The 21,985-nt window shown below is 35.8% G+C and overlaps 2 protein-coding genes across 3 annotated transcripts; one reads left to right on the top strand and one right to left on the bottom strand.

Moving 5' to 3' along the window:
- The first annotated feature begins 6,588 nt into the window (after positions 1–6,588).
- LOC143228018 (uncharacterized) lies at positions 6,589–13,366 on the top strand. Of its 2 annotated transcripts, none has more exons than XR_013015149.1 (4): positions 6,589–7,564; positions 9,081–9,258; positions 10,968–11,057; positions 12,754–12,782. XR_013015149.1 is itself a non-coding variant. In XM_076459363.1 (4 exons), exons 1-4 carry the CDS (start codon positions 6,599–6,601, stop codon positions 12,868–12,870), a joined length of 1,242 nt encoding a protein of 413 aa, XP_076315478.1. In that variant the 5' UTR covers positions 6,589–6,598; the 3' UTR covers positions 12,871–13,366. The 2 variants fall into 2 exon arrangements, 1 of the variants encoding a protein (XP_076315478.1); XM_076459363.1 differs by having other exon boundaries at positions 9,081–9,149; positions 12,754–13,366.
- A 2,693-nt stretch (positions 13,367–16,059) lies between these two features.
- On the bottom strand, positions 16,060–21,348 carry LOC143228017 (uncharacterized). The gene is made up of 4 exons (XM_076459362.1): positions 20,374–21,348; positions 20,002–20,070; positions 17,798–17,887; positions 16,060–17,243 (listed from the first exon to the last, which is right to left on the bottom strand). Exons 1-4 carry the CDS (start codon positions 21,334–21,336, stop codon positions 17,187–17,189), a joined length of 1,179 nt encoding a protein of 392 aa, XP_076315477.1. The 5' UTR covers positions 21,337–21,348; the 3' UTR covers positions 16,060–17,186.
- Positions 21,349–21,985: the final 637 nt, after the last annotated feature.

Genomic DNA, 21,985 nt, shown 5'->3' with positions numbered 1-21,985 from the left:
TGGTTACACTGAACTATATAGAGCTGTCAGAAACTATTACAACTTATGCAACCACCTTGTACCTTAGAAACTAGTACAGAGAGAAAGGAAATCGACATATATGATTAGATTGGGGGAAGGCCAAGAGAGAGTGAAAATCTGACCTAAATATGTCATAATATCTTACGTCATTATTTTATTTATTACAATAGAAAGTTACAAGTAAAGATTTTTATAGGTTCTTTCTATAGTGGAATTAACATGTGATAACGTTACAGACAATTGTTTTTGTAGTAATATTAACACGAGATAACGTTACAGACAGCTGTTTCTGTAGTGGTATTAACATGAGATAACGTTACAGACAATTGTTTCTGTAGTGGTATTAACATGAGATAACGTTACAGACAGTTATTTTTGTAATGGAATTAACATAAGATAACGTTACTGATAGCTGTTTCTGTACTGGAATTAACATGGGATAACGTTACTGACAGTTGTTTCTGTAGTAGAATTAACATGAGATAACATAACAGACAGTTATTTCTGTAGTGGAATTAACATGAGATAACGTGACAGACAGTTGTTTTTGTAGTGGAATTAACATGAGAAACGTTACTGACAGTTGTTTCTGTAGTGGAATTAACATGAGATAACATAACAGACAGTTATTTCTGTAGTGGAATTAACATGAGATAACGTTACAGACAGTTGTTTTTGTAGTGGAATTAACATGAGAAACGTTACTGACAGTTGTTTCTGTAGTAGAATTAACATGAGATAACGTTACAGACAGCTGTTTCTGTAGTGGTATTAACATGAGATAACGTTACAAACAGTTGTTTCTGTAGTGGTATTAACATGAGATAACGTTACAGACAGTCTTTCTGTACTGGAATTAACATGAGATAACGTTACAGACAGTTATTTTTGTAATGGAATTAACATAAGATAACGTTACTGATAGCTGTTTCTGTACTGGAATTAACATGAGATAACGTTACTGACAGTTGTTTCTGTAGCGGAATTAACATGAGATAACGTAACAGACAGTTGTTTCTGTAGTGACATTAACATGAGATAACGTTACTGACAGCTGTTTCTGTAGTGACATTAACATGAGATAACGTTACTGACAGCTGTTTCTGTACTGAAATTAACATGAGATAACGTTACTGACAGTTGTTTCTGTAGTAGAATTAACATGAGATAACATAACAGACAGTTATTTCTGTAGTGGAATTAACATGAGATAACGTTACAGACAGTTGTTTCTGTAGTGGAATTAACATGAGATAACATAACAGACAGTTATTTCTGTAGTGGAATTAACATGAGATAACGTTACAGACAGTTGTTTTTGTAGTGGAATTAACATGAGATAACGTTACAGACAGTTGTTTTTGTAGTGGAATTAACATGAGAAACGTTACTGACAGTTGTTTCTGTAGTAGAATTAACATGAGATAACATAACAGACAGTTATTTCTGTAGTGGAATTAACATGAGATAACGTTACAGACAGTTGTTTTTGTAGTAATATTAACACGAGATAACGTTACAGACAGCTGTTTCTGTAGTGGTATTAACATGAGATAACGTTACAGACAGTTGTTTCTGTAGTGGTATTAACATGAGATAACGTTACAAACAGTCTTTCTGTACTGGAATTAACATGAGATAACGTTACAGACAGTTATTTTTGTAATGGAATTAACATAAGATAACGTTACTGATAGCTGTTTCTGTACTGGAATTAACATGAGATAACGTTACTGATAGCTGTTTCTGTACTGGAATTAACATGAGATAACGTTACTGACAGTTGTTTCTGTAGCGGAATTAACATGAGATAACGTAACAGACAGTTGTTTCTGTAGTGACATTAACATGAGATAACGTTACTGACAGCTGTTTCTGTACTGGAATTAACATGAGATAACGTTACTGACAGTTGTTTCTGTAGTAGAATTAACATGAGATAACATAACAGACAGTTATTTCTGTAGGGGAATTAACATGAGATAACGTTACAGACAGTTGTTTTTGTAGTGGAATTAACATGAGAAACGTTACTGACAGTTGTTTCTATAGTGGAATTAACATGAGATAACGTTACAGACAGTTGTTTCTGTACTGGAATTAACATGAGATAACGTTACTGACAGTTGTTTCTGTAGTAGAATTAACATGAGATAACGTTACAGACAATTGTTTTTGTAGTGGAATTAACATGAGAAACGTTACTGACAGTTTTTTCTATAGTGGAATTAACATGAGATAACGTTACAGACAGTTGTTTCTGTACTGGAATTAACATGAGATAACGTTACAGACAGTTGTTTCTGTAGTGGTATTAACATGAGATAACGTTACAGGCAGTTGTTTCTGTACTGGAATTAACATGAGATAAAGTTACTGACAGTTGTTTCTGTAGTGGTATTAACATGAGATAACGTTACAGACAGTTGTTTCTGTACTGGAATTAACATGAGATAACGTAAGAGACAGTTGTTTCTGTAGTGGTATTAACATGAGATAACGTTACTGACAGTTGTTTCTGTACTGGAATTAACATGAGATAACGTAAGAGACAGTTGTTTCTGTAGTGGTATTAACATGAGATAACGTAAGAGACAGTTGTTTCTGTAGTGGTATTAACATGAGATAACGTTACTGACAGTTGTTTCTGTAGTGGAATTAACATGAGAAACGTTACAGACAGTTGTTTCTGCACTGGAATTAACATGAGATAACGTTACAGACAGTTGTTTCTGCACTGGAATTAACATGAGATAACGTTACAGACAGTTGTTTCTGTAGTAGAATTAACATGAGATAACATAACAGACAGTTATTTCTGTAGTGGAATTAACATGAGATAACGTTACTGACAGCTGTTTCTGTACTGGAATTAACATGAGATAACGTAAGAGACAGTTGTTTCTATATTAGAACGAAAGTAAACATATGTTAAATAAACTGATTTAATGGTAAGATAAAACTCACTTCAGGGGCGGTACAAACAGTAAAAGGATAAAAAACACATGTCTGATCTTTCACTTATTTTTTATATCCCTTGTAAATTATTTTGTGATCTTTGGATCTTACGTATTGTTAATTCATTATTTTTACTAATTAGCCACATATAATTATTTCATGGCTAGTAACATTATCAATTTTTGTTGTGTTTCGTAGATGTAGAAGAGGACATATGAAAACCGATCCATGGTATAGTGTTCTATAACACTGTTGCCATTAGTAACCTTCGGTCTTACTTTTAACATTTTTCTCACTTTTAACCTGCTTAAAACAATCCTCGCTGTTAACCATAACATTATCGACGAGTTGTCTCTCATAATCCCTGATTATTTTTAATGTAAACGCCTAAGTTTCCAATAGATCTTGAAGTTCTCGGATCTTTCTGACAATTTGAACTTCTTAAACGTGTGAGTTTTATCCCAATTTTTCACTTTTATGTTTTTAATAAGTCTAGTTTTAGGAAGATGCTTATCTAACGTTAAGAGCGACTCATTTAAATAATAATATTTCACAAATGTATCTCACTATTACCTTTCAACTCATTTTTCCAATCCACCAATGATAACTCTTGTTTCATATGCTCATATCATAAATAAGAGAAACACAAAAATCAACTTTTCTTAGTTTGTTTTTATTTTTCGCGCAAAGTTACACGAGAGCTATCAGCGCTAGCCATCTCTAATTTAGCAGTGTAAGGCTAGAGGGAAGACAACTGGTCATCACCACCCACCGCCAACTCTTGGGCTACTCTTTTACCAACGAATAGTGGGATTGACCGTCACATTATATCGCCCCCCACGGCTGAAAGGGCGAACATGTTTGGTGCGGCCGGGATTCGAACCCGCGACCCTCAGTTTACGAGTCGAACGCCTTAACCCACCTGGCCATGCCTGGAAAGATGTTATTGTATGCTCATAACTGGCTTTCTGGAAATTAGAAATTCTGTAAATCAGTAACTAAGACTTTCATACCGTTTGGTTTTCCTCAACAGATCGTAAAGCATCAAACCCAATTCACACATATATTCCCAGAATTCCCTCATATAATTCAACAAAATGAAAAACATCAGTGGTTTATATTCATTTATTTTTATGTAACAATTACAGTTAAAACTGTTCAGGTGTTAATTTTGATATTCAAGTTGCTCTCCAATTCCCTTAAAATTATTTGTGTTAACAAAAGTTTAACAGATACGTGTGAAACTTGTCAAATCATGCGGTGTTTCTCCAGAACATTGTGATTGTTAGATGTCTGTAGTTCCTTTAAAAAAACGATTGATAAAAATCTCATTAGAGAATTTGAGACCAGGTTTTCATACTGCTGAGACATCTACCACCAGGGGAAAGTCGTTTTTTTTAATTCAACAAATCATTTAAAAAAAAATCAATGAATAAATTTGAAAAGATAACAGAAAAATATAAAAGAAAGTTTCCAATACTAACATGATCGTAGAGTTGGGTGTGTCAGTTCATGCGAACATGTATAAATATCGGTAAATACGAGCACTTGAAACGTTTGATTGATATATTATCCTCTTTGCGGCTCGGCATGGCCAAGGGTGTTAAGGTGTGCGACTCGTATTCTGAGGGTCGCGGGTTCGCATACCCGTCGCGCCAAACATGCTCGCCCTATTAGCCGTGGGGGCGTTATAATGTGACAGTCAATCCCACTATTCGTTGGTAAAAGAGTAGCCCAAGAGTTGGCGGTGGGTGGTGATGACTCGCTGCCTTCCCTCTTGTCTTACACTGCTAAATTAGGGACGGCTAGCGCAGACAACCCTCGAGTAGCTTTGTGCGAAATTCAAAAGAAACAAACAATTATCTTTTTTGCGTAAGAACATAGTTACACAATAGGCTCTCTCTGACCTGTGCCTATTATGTGTATCGAAGATTTTTAGCGTAAGGAGCGCGCGGATTTACAATCTCCACGTTTTTAGCGATGGTTTGTTTCTTGTTAATCACAATGGACTGTCTGTGATGTACCTTTCAGTTTAACAAAGCGGAGTATATTACTTAATAACTAGATGGCGCCAGTTTAGCATGATTTGGATAGTGACTTGGTTTATTTTGAATTTCGCGCAAAGCTACTCAAGGGTTATCTGCGCTAGCCGTCCTTAATTCAGCAGTGTAAGACTAGAAGGAAAGCAGGTAGTCATCACCACCCACCTCCAACTCTTGGGCTGCTCTTTTACCAACAAACAGTAGGATTGACCGTCACATTATAACGCCCCGACGGCTGAAAGGGCGATCATGTTTGGTGTGACGTGGATTCGAACCCGCGAGCCTCAAATTACGAGTCGAGTGCCTTCACCACCTGGCCATGCCGGGGCCTTTTTGTTCTGAGCGTAAAACTACATTTGTTATACATTTGTTTTGTGTTATTTAGTCGCCGATGTATCCATGGTAGAGAAAAGGGTTTGTTACCAACGTTTTGGACAGACAGACTTGACAAGTGCGTTAAAATTATCCATTCCTATTTAACGAGGACTGAAGAATGACTCAGTACGAACAAATATAACAAACGTTCCAGTTTTACATTTTCTAAACTATGCTGATTGAAGTAACTTACTCATGAGGATTATAATTTCCTCAAACCACTTTAATTAACTGAATAATACACGGAACACTGAAGACAAAACTACGCTTACATATTATTTATTCGCCAAAATTTGCTGTATTACAGACGAGGAGATACACACGCCATGTGTGCCAACAAATTTTCCGGAAAAGTTAATTTTGGAATAATTGTTTGTTTGTTTATAATTTCGCACAAAGCTAGTCGAGGGCTATCTGTGCTAGCCGTCCCTAATTTAGCAGTAAGACTAGAGGAAAGGCAGCTAATCATCACCACCCACCGCCAACTTTTGGGCTACTCTTTTACCAACGAATAGTGGGATTGATCGTCACATTATATCGCCCCCACGGCTGGGAGGGCGAGCATGTTTGGCGCGACTCAGGCGCGAACCCGCAACCCTCAGATTACGAAGCGCACGCCTTAACGCGCTAGGCCATGCCAGGCGTTTTGACATTGTAAAACATGTTATTAAATATTATTTGAACTAAACATTGAATAACACATTTTAATAATTATTTTAAGGTAAATTTAAAAAAATTGAATCACTTACAAAGTCACGCTAAAGAAAATTTTACTCAAACGTTTCATTTCGGTCGCAAGTTCGAATCCCCGTCACATCAAACATGCTCGCTCTTTCGGCCGCGAGGGCGTTATAATGTTACGGTCAATCCTACTTTTCGTTGGTAAAAGAGAAACCCAAGAGTTGGCGGTGGGTGGTGATGACTAGCTGCCTTCCCTCTAGTCTTACACTGCCAAATTGTGGACGGTTATCGCAATTAGCCCTCTTGTAGCTTTGCGCGAAATTAAAAAAGAAATTTATTTCGGCACCTCGTGATAAACTTGCTTACAAAAGTCCCTATAGCAATATAGGTTACTTAGAGAACTTATATCTCTGATTGGTTGGTCGGTAATCAACCAGTTAATGCTCCGCCCAATTGAACAGTATATTGGATTGTAAAGGTCCGTGTCTCGTTGTCAAATTCTCGTGAACTCCTTTAGAACCATGTCAACGCATTTTCAAGTCCGCCCTTTTAAAAAGAAAGACATTAACCAAGAAAAGTCCGTCGTTTATCAGAGTTTTCGGATAATCACTTGGGTTTATCGACTCTTTGGATCTTCGTCTTTAGTTGGATTGAAAAGAAGTGACTCGACAAAATTACGCGCCAAAAGATGCAGTTTCTGGTTGATTTATTTCTCCTTCCTTTGGTTTTTGTGCATTGTTTTTGTTGTCGCTGTTTCGTTTCTCATCATTAATGAAATGAAGGTTCAAACTCGGGCCTACTCGTCGTTTATTCAGATCTTTAGTTTAGGATTACTAGCACTAAGTGGAACTTTCTTTTGCGTCATGTTCTGGTACAAAGGTCCAAAAATTGTCGTTGTTCTTAAACAGATTATTGTTCTAGAGAATGACCTTACTCTTTCATTGAAGTCAAAAGTTAGAATAAAGTACTTTGTAGGATTATTTATATTCTATGCCTTTGTTTCTTTACCTGCTATAACGTTTGTGATTGTCTACGTCAAGGTAAAAATTAACTTCACTTTTTTTTTTGATTCAGCGCATTTCACCTATCTGCTATGTTTCACAGTTACGTATCTTTTGAATATTTGGGGAGGTATATTTTTCATTTATTCCGTTTATTTTGCTTTGGTTTTTACCAGTTTCTTTGAATCTATAAACTTTCAACTTCGAGAGGAATTGAATGGTAGGGAAATATTAGAACCTCATAAATTGGAACGGTTTCGAAAACTTCATTTTAAACTCACGGAACTCGTGGATGTTGTGGATGTAGTGTTGTCGCCCTGTATTTTTCTCTTCTTTCTTGTTGGGGTTCAGTACTGCTGTATTTGTGGAGCATTATGGTACCATGGTGAATCATTCACAGAGCCGTATATTCTATTGTTCACATTTTTTTCGCTGTTCTTTTCAATGTTTACAATCTGTATGTTTTCAAGTGGTATGACAGAAAAGGTAAGCCGTATCAAATAGCTTGTCACGAAATGCACAATTCAGTAACAACCACAACTCTTCAGCCAATCACACATTTGTTATACAGAGTGAAACAGTGGTATTTTCACACGTCGTCAGATTAACTCACGATTTTTTTTCCTCAGTGTATAATGTTAACAAATGAAGTTAGCTCTTGTAGTATGTTTTTCCTGTCTCTCCCTCAATCTGTCAGATTATTCGTTATTTTCTTTCTTAGCGTAATTTCTGAAACTACCCCTTTCATTTAAAACGATTTTTATTCACTAATTTTGCCATCTTTTTTCCTGATTTGAGTACAAGCGCTTTGATAACTTTAGGTCACACAGAATAATTTCCTTTAGAGTTCACTGATATTTAACGTTAAAGTAATATTTAGCCAAAGTAAAATCATGCTTGTATGGACACACTTTATTGGGTCATCTACAGTGGTGGAAACATTTTACTGCATCACTAACTTTTGTTGACACTTTTATTCGAAGCAATCTTTTATTTTGAGGCCACGTAGGTGCAACTAACCACGTAGGTGCAACTGGCCACGTAGGTGCAACTGACCACGTAGGTGCAACTGAATTTTACAGATGACGGAGTGCAGTGTAATTCTTACGCCAGCAGTCTTATAGACTGTTCGGGTATTGCATTAATCGTTTCTTGGCTGTAAATAGACATGATTACTGGTTAGAAGCCAACTTCCTACAACATGCGTTTGATACGCATGTTGTATAGCATGGCAGATTGAAATAGCTTTGTGCGAAATTCACAAACAAACAAACAAACTTACTAAAGACAAATATATGTGTTTGGATGACTGAAATATGAAACTAGTTGTAACGCACAGTATTTGTAACTGTGTATTTGTAACCGTATAACACTAGTTCTGACACTACAATAATGCACAGCCTCGTAACAAGTTACAGGAACTAATAAAAGTGTGAAAAACATTGGATGATCCAGTAACTGTTTCTCCCAACGTCTCTCGACGTCAAAAAATCAAAATTGTTATTTTTTTTTTTTTACTTTTCCTTTTTGTTTTACTGAACAATTAGGTTGAAGCCACGACCATCTTTATCATTACCTTTGGTTTAGCAGATATAAAAGAATGTGGTTTAGTTCGGCTTGTCCATTCATATGTTCTCCGTGTGTATGAAAACACTTCTAAAAGAATCGTTAACTTCAGAAAGTAACATTGGCTGTTTTGGTAAAATACGTTACGTCATTATTTTTAAAAACTGAAGAGCAAATGAAAATGTTGATGTTTTATACTGACATAACTTGCCATCACATACTATAGTATTCCCGAAACTGTAATAACACCTTCAGAAAATGTTTTGATGTAAGAAGTGATGTAGAAATATAATTATTCTTGTAAAAATAAGAACTGGACAACACAGCTGTTTTAAACTATGGACATATCATGGACGATATGAGAAACCTATAACTGATTGTTCTTTAAAAAAACACTTTGATGTTTGTTTTAGCTTATTGTTCAACTTCCTTTTAGGCTAATCACTTCTACAAGATTATAGAAGAAATCCCAGTTGGTCTACTTCCTCAGAGATACATTCAGCAGGTATGATAGATGTTAGTTCCAACCAAATCATGTCTTGTTTCCTTCCAACTTTACAACCATCAACACTGAGATTCCTACAACACATCAGGTTGTGTTTTTCCTCTCACTTGTAGGTGATATGTTCGTAATATTTTCACAGTGTTTATGAAAACGTAATTATCCTCGTTTATAGTTTCACTGTTTCAGGTCAATGTGTTAAACTTGAGATATCCGTTACTCTCACGTTACGGAACTAACGTTAGTCATAAGGGGTGTTAACATTTGTATAACACCTTTAAATACGTGTTATATATAATTTGAAAAACATCGTAATAAAGTCCAGAATTTCATATAGCCATTAAATACTTTTTAGTGGTGTTAAAGGTTATATATAATTTTGAAAACATGTTAGTAAAGTCGAGGATTTCATATAGCCATTAAATACTTTTTAGGGGTGTTAAAGGTTATATATAATTTTGAAAACATGTTAGTGAAGTCGAGGATTTCATATAGCCATTAAATACTTTTTAGTGGTGTTAAAGGTTATATATAATTTTGAAAACATGTTAGTAAAGTCGAGGATTTCATATAGCCATTAAATACTTTTTAGTGGTGTTAAAGGTTATATATAATTTTGAAAACATGTTAGTAAAGTCGAGGATTTCATATAGCCATAAAATACAATTTAGTGGTGTTAAAGGTTATATATAATTTTGAAAACATGTTAGTAAAGTCGAGGATTTCATATAGCCATTAAATACTTTTTAGTGGTGTTAAAGGTTATATATAATTTTGAAAACATGTTAGTAAAGTCGAGGATTTCATATAGCCATTAAATACTTTTTAGTGGTGTTAAAGGTTATATATAATTTTGAAAACATGTTAGTAAAGTCGAGGATTTCATATAGCCATAAAATACAATTTAGTGGTGTTAAAGGTTATATATAATTTTGAAAACATGTTAGTAAAGTCGAGGATTTCATATAGCCATTAAATATTATTTAGTAGTGTTAAAGGTTATATATAATTTTGAAAACATGTTAGTAAAGTCGAGGATTTCATATAGCCATTAAATATTATTTAGTAGTGTTAAAGGTTATATATAATTTTGAAAACATGTTAGTAAAGTCAAGGATTTCATATAGCCATTAAATACTATTTAGTGGTGTTAAAGGTTATACATAATTTTTAAAACATGTTAGTAAAGTCGAGGATTTCATATAGCCATTAAATACTTTTTAGTGGTGTTAAAGGTTATATATAATTTTGAAAACATGTTAGTAAAGTCGAGGATTTCATATAGCCATTAAATATTATTTAGTAGTGTTAAAGGTTATATATAATTTTGAAAACATGTTAGTAAAGTCGAGGATTTCATATAGCCATTAAATACTATTTAGTGGTGTTAAAGGTTATATATAATTTTGAAAACATGTTAGTAAAGTCGAGGATTTCATATAGCCATTAAATACTATTTAGTGGTGTTAAAGGTTATACATAATTTTTAAAACATGTTAGTAAAGTCGAGGATTTCATATAGCCATTAAACACACGAATGTAATGGTGTAAAAGTTTTTGTAATCAACAAATACATGTGATTAATGTAACGGATTACATATAACCAATAATTAAAACGTTAGTAGTTTTAAAGATTAGATATACCTGTTAAATGTGTTGTAAGAGTGTGTTTTAAATTTCACTTTGATTGTACTCAGTGATCTTCGGGATTTATTTGTTTTGGTAAGATTTTGTTTACTTGGTCATTTTTAACCTATAGGCGTCTAATTAAGCTTAAGATATTATGTGTTTAATTAATTAGTTTTTGTCCTGATATTCCAGATAACTAACTCTGCCTTGAGGGCTGCAGAAAATCCAATTGCTTTCAGTGCGTCTGGGTTTTTTACTATCAATCAGTCTCTTATCACAACGGTTAGTTACATCCAGTCACTCCCTTACTTTCTATTTCTTTGTAGTTAAAGGTTTCATTAAAAGTCTCCACACACGAGTAAAAATTTAGAAACATTTAAAGGAGAAATAGAGATGTTTGACTTGGTTTGTTTTTGAGTTTCGCAGATAGCCCTCATGTAGCTTTGCGGTGGGTTGTGGTCACTAGCTACCTTCCCTCTAAGGATACTCTTTTACCAACGAATAGTGGAATTAAACGTACATTATAACGCCCCGACAGATGAAAGGTCAATCACGTTTGGTGTGACGGGAGTTCGAACGGGCAAATCACCTGGCTATGCCAGGACTATTTGATTTTGTTTACTATAAAATGGTTAACTATCTATTTATTTTTAGTACAAAATTAAACAATGGACTAACCGCTTTCTGTTTACCATCTGAAATCCATCCCGGGATTTTAGACTTTACGTCCGTGAAGTTTTTCCTGACCCACTAGGTGGCAGTTTATCTGAACTCGTTTTCGTAAATCTAGTTTTTTAATAGTTACAGAATTTGTATCAGCTAACACTGAATTACATTTGCTTTCCGTTGTCCACGACCTTATATTCTCTCCGACGGTAAGCTTGAGGGTTTATAATGCAAAAGATTGAGATCTAATCCCTACGCTAGACACGGCAGCATTAGACAGTCCACGTTTTAAAGTTTGATTCTATTATCCCTATTCTCTGGTTTTAATTCGTAATAGAAATAATTTCATTCGTCTGATACATAATTTTCAAAGTTGTGATTGTCGTTTATGTAGTTTTGTCGATATCTTTATGTTTATCGTTTAATTATTTATGGTAACGAATTTTTTTTCATTCCAGAAATTGTCTTTTTCTCCTTGTAACTAAAACCATTTCATTTGTTCACATGTGAACATCTGTTAGTGTCCAGCAGAGAGTGTAGTTGTAACTAAGCACAAAACTACCAATGGGTATCAAAATCCGGTTTCTAGCGGTGTGAGTCCGCAGACATTCCGTTGTGCCACAGAAGGGGCCCACCAGAGAGACTTAAGACGCTAAAATGTGGGGTTCGATTCTCCGCTGTGGAGACAGTAGATATCTTAACATAACCTTGCTCTAAAGTAAAGAAACAAACCTATCAACAGTATAAGCCAAAAAGCAGACCCGACATGTTTAGGTAGTTAAGGCACTCGACTCGTGATCTGAGGGTCGAGAGTTCGAATCTCCGTCATACCAAACATGCTCGCTCTTTCAGCCGTGGGGGCGTTATAATATGACGGTCAATCCTACTATTCGTTGGTAAAAGAGTAGCCCAAGAGTTGGCGGTGAGTGGTGATGGCTAGCTGCCTTCACTTTAATCTTACACTGCAAAATTAGGGACGCCTAGTGCAGATAGCCCTCGTGTAGCTTCGCGCGAAATTCAAAACAAAAAGCGATTTCACTCGCTTAATTTCTTTCAATTGATGTTTTGTTATTAGGTTAAACTCGACGTTTTTCTGTTGGATTATATCTTTAAGACATTCAGCGGTTTAAGTCTAAAGGCATATTATTACTTTAAATAAAACGAAATTTGATAGTTTGAATGTAATTACGTTGTTCTTCCTCATAAACAAAGTGCGAAGAAATGCAATCTAATATTATAAAACAGATATATTACCGGGAAAATCAGTTCCAGATAAACCTCTTTGTCTTTTCTTGTTTCTCTCTTTTATCAGATAACCGGTGTTATACTGACGTACACAGTAATTTTGATTCAAACCAGTAACACCGTTACTGTTCCAAGCGGCACCTGTTCGACATCGCCGAGTGCACCAATTAATTCGAGACAGTGATTTTTGTCTTATGATTAATCTAAAACCATGAAGTAATTGCATTCATTTTAATTAAAAGCTTTACTGTATCCCAAAACCGCTTAAGTAGGCTGATATTCGTTTCTGGACACTCTTGTTGACCATCACTCCGGCTGAAGATGGACATTTTAAGATTCTCTGATGATTATATCTAGCCGACAATAACCTTACTGCTGACCTCACCTGGCTATCAATGGTATTTTTAAGATTTTCTGTTGACCACTAGGTCATCATGGGCTTTTCAAAGACCTCTGTTGACCACTAGGTCACCATGGGCTTTTCAAAGTCCTCTGTTGACCGCTAGGTCACCATGGGCTTTTCAAAGACCTCTGTTGACCACACCCAATGAACCTTGTTTGTCATATTTATATTTAAACTATTTCTATATTTAAACACACGTGTTATAAAGTGGCCACGTGCTTAAAATCCTTTACATGTATTTTGTATTATTGCTTGCACTGTCAATACACGTTGGTCAATAAAGTACAGTACACATGCAATGTTTCAGTGCGTTTCTATATTTAACTCTTAAAGGGACCGTTTAAAAAAAATGGCACAACGATATCACGGAATAACATTTTTAATCTCTCTAAACAAATCACATTGAATCCGATGTCAATAGAAAACGCTGTTAGTTATTCAATTGTTTTGCTACTTATAATGTTTTGAAGGATCGTCTATTTTCAAACAACTATATAAAGGTTGTTAGAGTTGTCCGTTAAACCACACATCACTAACAACGAATAGTAAACCACCCAAAAAATAAACACGACATTAGGATTTGATGGATCGCTTGTCATTGTCGTACCATGTTTATCTAAAGTCATTTATTAATTACCTTTAATAAAGATAACCATGTCGTAATCACTGGCACGACTTTGCAAGAAAGTAAATATCAGTTACCTTAGAAGACGTGCACGCCCTAGCAAAAACATATTAATGAGGTTTGATAAACATGAAATTCTGACGAGAGACTCCAACTGTTTTCACTGTAAGGAAATATTCCAAGACCAGTCGGTCCAGCAGAGCCAGCTTGTTCGGGTGCTGGAGTCGTAATCTTAGGGACGAAGGTTCGAATCCCCATCAGACTAAGTACATCACACTAGGGCTTTATCCCTACCTGATTCAGCCACGTAAGACTAAAGGGAAGACAGCTGGTGATCACCACCTTCCGCCAACTTTTGTCAACGAACAATGGGACTGACTTCTACAATTACAACGCCCCTACGGCTGCAAAATAGCAAGCATGTTTTGTGGGGCAACAATTCGAGCCCGCGAGATGTGCACCTGATCACGTGATCATGCCAGGCCAGAGATTATGTAGAAGTATGCTGTAGTTAGAATCTAGTTTTGGAAGTGTTCTGATTTGAAAGGCCCAGCACGGCAAGGTGGTTAAGGCGCTCGACTCGTAATTTGAGGGTGGAGGGTTCGAATCCCCATCATACCAAAAATGCCCGCCCTTTCAGCCGTGGAGGCGTTATAATGCGACGGTCAACCCCACTATTCGTTGGTAAAATAGTACCCCAAGAGTTGGCGGTGGGCGATAATGACTAGCTGCCTTCCCTCTAGTCTTACACTGCTAAATTAGGGACGACTAGTGCAGATAGTCCTCGTGTAGCTTTGCGCGAATTTAACAAAAAAAAACAACAAAATCTCAGCTATGAAACGTCTGATGTACATTATTAGTATCTGAAGTTCTGATGGGAAAATTTTATATTTTGAAATTGTTGAAATGAGATTTGAATTCTGAAAAGAATGTGAGTATAAACAAACGTCATAAAATATTTTAATTATTTTAATACAAGGAAAAGAAAGAAAATAAAGGCAAATATTGGAAAGTGTTAGAATGAAACAGATATTTTTAATCGTGAAACAAATACCGAGAGATAAAAAAATTGAGTATTTGCGTTTAACCTTCAGTTTAGATCTAAAAAAAAACACAAACACTCAAACTAAGGTTGTATTTTATTTCACAGATGACGCTTCATTGAGAGAGCTCTCTCTCACCCCACCAGTGGCACAGCGTATTGTTTGTGGATCTATGCTGCTACAAACCGGGTTTTGCAACCAGTGGTCGGACAGAGCACAGATAGCCCCTTGTGTAGCTTTGTATTTAGTAAGAACCAAACAAACTTTACTGAGAGAAGTGTTCATACGTGATAAGCGTGGTTACTTCCTTACGTGTGTGTACATAGCTTTTACAAGTGCGGAAACGTGTTTCTAACTACTTTAAAACGACCGTTTATTATGCACTACTCGTGTGCTGTTCGTTAAACTAAAACCATTTCACGGGAAAACTTTCTATTATGCTACTGATAGTATTGTTAACATTATATAATGTTTTCGAGTATTAAACAAATAAATTATAGGCTGCGATGAATTATGAAGCATGGTTACATGATGGCTATTTTCGCTGGCCGCCCCTAATTTAGCAGTGTAAGACTAGAGGGAAGGCAGCGAGTCATCACCACCCACCGCCAACTCTTGGGCTAGTCTTTAACCAACGAATAGTTGGATTGACAGTCACATTACAACGCCCCCACGGCTAAAAGGACGAGCATGTTTGGTGTGACGGGAATTCAAACCCGCGACCTACAGATTACGAGTCCAACGCCTTAACCCCTCTGGCCATGCCGGGCCGAACGGGTTAGAAGAAATGTCTTTCAGTTGGTGCAGGTCTTACCCTTCTAAAGACTTACAAAACTCAAATGGGGCTCGGCATGACCAGATGGTTAAAGGCACTCGACTCGTGATGTGAAGGTCGCGGGTTCAAATTCCCGTCGCACCAAACATGCTCGCCCTTTTAGCCATGGGGGCGTTATAACGTCACGGTCAATCTCACTATTCATTGGTAAGAGAATAGCCCAAGGGTTGGCGTTGGATGGTCTTACGCTGCTAAATTAGGGACGGCTAGCGCAGATACCCTTCATGTAGCTTTTGCGCGAAATTTAAAAAACAAAACTCAAATCGGTTTGTTTATTTTTGTATTTCGCCACTATTCCAGGTTAACAGTTTTATTCTGATAATGGTTTCTTGTCACATTGCTCGGTTCTATTCATGATGTGTTTTAAATGTACCGACAGTGGAACTATGAAAATAATTTTATCAGTGCATAAAAAAACACCACACAAGCAAAAACTGTTACTACATTTATTATGACGTCATCACAGATACAGGCGCACCCTATATTACTTTATTAAAGATTTAAATAACACCCAAGCCAACTTGTTAACAAGCATTACTTATAAATCAAGCTGCTGCTTTATATACAGTTAATATTTCTAAAAACCGAAATACAGATAAATTAATAGTAGGAATCTCAGCTTGAGTAAAAGATAGTTTTAATAGGATGCTAACGTGTATAAAAAACTTATTTTTCCGCTGAGCACTCGGTTAATAGAAATTAACCTACAGAATACGATAAATAAGACTTATAGTTTGAGCATACGGAATACCACAAGTAAGGCTTCGAAATCACACTTACAGAATACAGTGAATAAGGTTTGGAAATCAAACGTATAGAAACGCTTTTTTTTAATCTCTTACAATAACAGTAAGTTTTAAATTATTAACACATATGGTACGTCAATTTTCATTTAATTATTACACATGTACACTGTTATATCACGAGAATTATTTAACACTGCTAGCTTAGTATACGACATTAGGACTAATCTACATCACCTAAATTGGTCGTACTTGGTGTAGTATTATTGGGATTATGGCCGAAAATGTTGATAACAACGAAGGTATCCAGTTGATGAATCAATACATTCTAATCATTACAAGTTGTTGAGTCTTTTAAGACGCTGCAAATTCGTGGGTAGACCAGCATTTTTAACTAGTTACATTACGCTATGTAACACAAATTTTGTTCCTGGATAGTATGTGTTATTTCTTAATTGCTTATGTTGTAAAAGTATAGAAAATTTGTACATTTTCATTTGCATAAGGTCTGAATAAACCAACATATGAATGAATATTTACATGTATTTATACTAAATTTATACAAAAATGTTTAGAAATGAGTAGTTTTTTGTGAGTTGCGACTGTAATGTATATCACTTTCACGTATCCCAAATATCGTCTCCCATCTTGTTTTCGTTATACGCTCCCTGGTCACAAAAGTAAAGTTTGAAGAGCAAAATAGGTCTTTTCTATTTACTTTAGGCTTAAGCAATTGGGAAATAACACTTTCTGTCCAGGAACAAGAAACAGTAAACATTTTGTTGTTACTAGCGGGGGCCGATGTTATTAACGAGATAACATTTAATTATTATTGTAGAACCGATGACGATTCACAACTCCCGATTCTGGATCAAAATGACGGTGTAAGTAAATATCGCTCCAGTTATCTGAAAAAGGATAAAGAAAAACTGATTTGACAAAACGTTTTATACGATTTTTTTGAAAATTTCTTTAAGTAATTCCTGAAATACTAGATTCACATGTTATTTAACACACATTTGTGTGTTAGTTCTACGTGTTGTTTCTTAAAGCAGTAAAGATTATGGTTACTTGGAAGACAGATGTAAATATTCACAAGGTAACTAAAAATACACGTGAAGAACAGTCAGCTCAACAGAGAAAGTATTACGTCTTCTTCCTTTATTGGACTTGTTGACATGTTAAAGTAGACAGGAGGCAGCAAATACGGCCAACCATTGTTGTTGTTGTTGTCGTTGTTGTATTTTTTTAAATCTGGATTCTAGGAGCCACTGTCCGGCAAGCTGACCAGTAGGTCATCCTGATTTTGTTTTAAGCAGACGTGTATCAATTTGTATAAACTAAAATACTAAAGAATCATCGTTCATATAAACATAACATGTTCGAATTCTATATGTTGTAAGGATGTTTTACCACATTTTATCACTAAAGCCTACAAAATATTTATCTAACTTCGCTTTACCGTTGTCATCAAAGCACTGTTAATCTTGAAGAACCCTGAAGCAGTGAAGTGCACTTCTCCGTTTGACGTCATCAGAACCGAAAGAGGCATCTGAAAAGAACAAGGTTTGTCACTGGTGAAAATCATTCAAGAGACAAAATCACTGACAAAACTTTCTAATAAAAAAAATAATGAAACATTTAACTGTAAGAAGAATCTTAGAAGAGCTATGGTTTGATTATTTAAGAAATCTACTTTAAAAGCGTTTAAAAACAGGATTTCGATTGGTTTGTTTTTAATTTGGCGCAAAGCTATATGAAGGCCATCTGCGCTCGCCGTCTCTAATTTAGCATTGTAAGACTAGAGGGAAGATAGCTAGTCATCATCACTCACGGCCAACTTGGGCTACTTTTTTTACCAACGAATAGTGGGATTGGTCTTAACATTGCAACGTCCCCACGGCTGAAAGGACGAGCATATTTGGTGCGATAAGTATTTTAGAGCAGTACAGCTTAACAATTTGTCTGCAACGGATGCTATAACGACTGAAATAATATCCTTACAACTCTAAATTATTGATTAAAATATGTAATTATTACGTTAAATGTAATTATTATTACATACATTTTTCAGTTATTTGGGCTTCTGTGTGTTTGATCCGTACTTTAATACGTAGTAAACACTGGTAGTCAATTCCACTTACTTCAGTCGAAATACGGGCCCGGCATGGCCAGGTGGGTTAAGGCGTTCGACTCGTAATCCAAAAGTCGGAGGTTCGAATCACCGTCACACCAAACATGTTCACTCTTTCAGTTATGGGAGCGTTATAATGTGACGGTTAATCCCACTCTTCGTTGATAAAAGAGTAGCCCAAGAGTTGGCGGTGGGTGGTGATGACTAGCTACTCTATCTCTAGTCTTACACTGCTAAATTAGGGACGGTTAGCGCAGATAGCCCTCGAGTAGCTTTGCGCGAAATTCAAAACAAACAAACACTCAAAATCCACACACACACACATATACAAGTAAAACAAATTCGCCCAATTCATTGGTCAACTGTTTTGTGACGTTTTTCCCAGAGTTCATGTAAGAAGTTTCTATGGTGTAATATAGTCAACAAAACATTTGAAACGCTTTTAAACACTTTAACATGTTGGTTGTGCTTATTAACTTTGTACAGCCTTCATTGTTCGTTTTTTATTCAAGTACTTTTTTATCTCTATTCAAGTACATAGAATTAACCAAAAGTGATATGTCAGTGTTTTCCGGATGTAGACCTAACGCAGAAAATAGTACAGTTTGTACATGTGATGTTGGCCCGGCATGGCCAGGTGGGTTAAGGTGTTCGATTCGTAATCTGAGGGTTGAGGGTTCGAATCCCCACCGCATCAAACATGCTCGCCCTCTTAGCCTAGGGGGCGTTATAAAGTTACGGTCAATCCCACTATTCGTTGATAAAAGAGTAGCCCAAGAGTTGGCGGTGGGTGGTGATGCCTTCCCTCTAGTCTTACACTGCTAAATTAAGGACGGCTAGCGCAGATAGCCCTTGAGTAGCTTTGCGCGAAATTCGAAAACAAACGTACGATATACTGAGGTCCTATTGATGTAAAGTAGATAACAATAATAAGAAGGCATGTGTGTCAGCCTCCTATTTGTGTTTCACAGTGCAATTTCATTCCAACCCACGTTGGACATGGGATCGGACAGAGTCAGTGGAGGGATAGAGTCAGTGGACGGACAGAGTCAGTAGACTGAGTGGTGATGGAGAATGAGACAGGAATAAAATAAGCATGTTTCGGGGGTATGTTAGGGGTATGTGGATAAAAATGAGTTGAATGAGCGCGCTAATTGTTTGAACAGATTTAAATGATTTATCATTGAGTGTAATCACGAGAAATATCAACTTCAGATAAGAGCACCGATACATGTAGAGATTTCCACGTAATGTAGTAGCTAAACTTATTACTCATGGAGGTAATGAAAAACAAGATTTCCATATAAAAAACATCGCTGAAACTCTTTGATACGTGATGCCTTTAGATGGACTAGAACTGATGGAAAGAAGATCCCTTAGTTGGACTAATGTATTAATTTTGTTATCTCGTTCCAGCTCTAAGGACCGAAGGATTATTAGAGGATTGCGGCCTCTCTTTGCCCAAGAGACAGTGTCATAATAACCCTCCAAAGAGTGGTTATGTAGTTCTGTAAAACTGTAATTCCACTTACTTGTTGCATGTAACTCAGAGGAAGATTTCCTGGAGAAGTTCCTTCTACAATTCTGAAGATCCGTCTTACCTGGATAACGTACGTATGCAATAATAAAGATAAATTATATGTATTGTAAAATATAAACATTGCATATAAAAACAGACATAATTTTTAATGCACTGTAAAACTGATAATCCATGGAAGGATTAGGAATCATAACAGGTAGATCAACTGCGATTAAACAATCTAATATTTTTTTAAGATAAAAAAAAATTATTTTCAAAAGTGAAATCCGCTTTCTTTAGATGAAGAATTGAACCTTTTAGTTTTTCAATTGGTTGCTGATCTAAACTGTCTATAACAATGACTGTAATAAATAAATAAAAGTACCTTCTTTCCCAAACATTCAGAATAAGAGGTCATCATAAACATGCCTACAAAACTGTTAGTCAATAGAAACAGTACAAATAATCTCGAAATAATATTCAAAGATCCATTCAACATGGATCCCCAGATGCAACAAAATATGGTTCCATTGGAAAAGTAAATAAATATTCCAGGAGATAAAAGCCTATCAGTTTCTTTCATGATGCTGGACAGACTCGAATGAAGTTTCTTGAATCTCTGCATTTCTAAAAGGTCTATTTTCCCCACTTTGTCTAACATCTCTTCAACTTGACTGTTCAGAGAATCAAATAATCCGATAAACACAACAGCGAAATAAAGGACGTACAAGATGTAATGTTCTCCCCATGCCAGAAGGAAAAGGAAACTTGCGAAACCAAATAATGTGTGTAGTAAGTTTCGATACTCCATATATGAATATCCTGCCACTGTCACGCACAATACTGTGATAAAAGGTAAAAAAAGGTAAAATAATATCAAATACATCTTTGAAAACCTTTTAATTTTTGTTTCGTTTGCAGAAGAGAGTCCAAGTTCTCTCTCTAGAACAAGAATTTGTTTCAAAATTGAAACGCAGTCAGGTCCTTTGTACCAAGACACCATAGCGAAACCAAAGGAACCGAGACCCATAAGCACGATCGCTGAAGAGTTGATGAAATTTGTGAATGGTGAATAAACATCTGATTCAAGTGTATGTAATATCGTCACACAACAGCCTGATAGCATAAGTAACCATATGATAACAGCGTAAATTGTCACGAAACTGCATCTTTTCGCATAAGCATTCTCTGGACCACTTTCCGCTAAGCCTTCCACACAAGACCCTCCAAAGATTCTACAGAATCTCAAAATTGTGCGGAAAGTTTGGTAGATGGAGCTACGGGCCGGTTCGTTTTTCTCATTCTCTTCATTCAAATAAATTGAGGTGATTCGACTATGAAACGCCATGTCAATCTTCGATATATTAGTCAACGCCAGAGAGCTAGGTGTTCGTGTCTTTCAGAGAGAATTTATCATTATGAGCTCGTATGCTATGCGCATGCTCCGTTCCTTTATAACCAATCATCAAATATTTGTTCTTCACGTGTATCTAGGTCACTTCTAATAGAGAAAAAAAAACATGTATATTATTAACTAAAAATGTATTCGTAAAAATTTTGTTTATTTGTTGCTATACGCGAAGGAGCAAATGGGTTATCTCTGTTAAGCCCACTACAAAGATGATCGACCCAAAATATTAGGGTTTTTATCCCTTAGTCTGATCCACTAAAGGTCACAAGAAATATTAAAATTATGAAACATTAAATAATTAGTATCCGATAGGGTCTTATACCAAGATTTGAACTTTACTTTAAATAACAAAGATTTGTGGGTTACAGTAGCAGAATCAATGCCATATAAGAATAGAAACTACTCATGCATAGGGCACTTAATATGAAGATAACAATGATAACTGGTATGATAACCGAGGGCTGAAATAAGACTTGTTTTTTAATTTCAAAATTGTAAGTGTAACCACGTAAACCAGATGTAAGTGTAACCACATAAACCAGATGTAAGTGTAACCACATAAACCAGATGTAAGTGTAACCACATA

This window comes from Tachypleus tridentatus, chromosome 10 (assembly GCF_004210375.1).
Source record: "Tachypleus tridentatus isolate NWPU-2018 chromosome 10, ASM421037v1, whole genome shotgun sequence".
Classification (NCBI taxonomy): Eukaryota; Metazoa; Arthropoda; class Merostomata; order Xiphosura; family Limulidae; genus Tachypleus; species Tachypleus tridentatus.
This window is presented reverse-complemented; position numbering and strand designations above follow the sequence as displayed.

What these genes read in the sequence shown, in the direction of transcription:
- LOC143228018 (XM_076459363.1), top strand. Translation starts at nt 6,599, where the DNA reads ATGTCAACGCATTTTCAAGTCCGCCCTTTTAAAAAGAAAGACATTAAC. An exon ending in CAAGTGGTATGACAGAAAAG is followed by an intron (nt 7,565 to 9,080) that starts GTAAGCCGTATC and finishes ACTTCCTTTTAG; the next exon opens with GCTAATCACTTCTACAAGAT. An exon ending in CTCAGAGATACATTCAGCAG is followed by an intron (nt 9,150 to 10,967) that starts GTATGATAGATG and finishes CTGATATTCCAG; the next exon opens with ATAACTAACTCTGCCTTGAG.
- LOC143228017 (XM_076459362.1), bottom strand. Translation starts at nt 21,336, where the DNA reads ATGGCGTTTCATAGTCGAATCACCTCAATTTATTTGAATGAAGAGAAT. An exon ending in CTGAATGTTTGGGAAAGAAG is followed by an intron (nt 20,071 to 20,373) that starts GTACTTTTATTT and finishes TACGTTATCCAG; the next exon opens with GTAAGACGGATCTTCAGAAT. An exon ending in ACAGTGCTTTGATGACAACG is followed by an intron (nt 17,244 to 17,797) that starts GTAAAGCGAAGT and finishes ATCCTTTTTCAG; the next exon opens with ATAACTGGAGCGATATTTAC.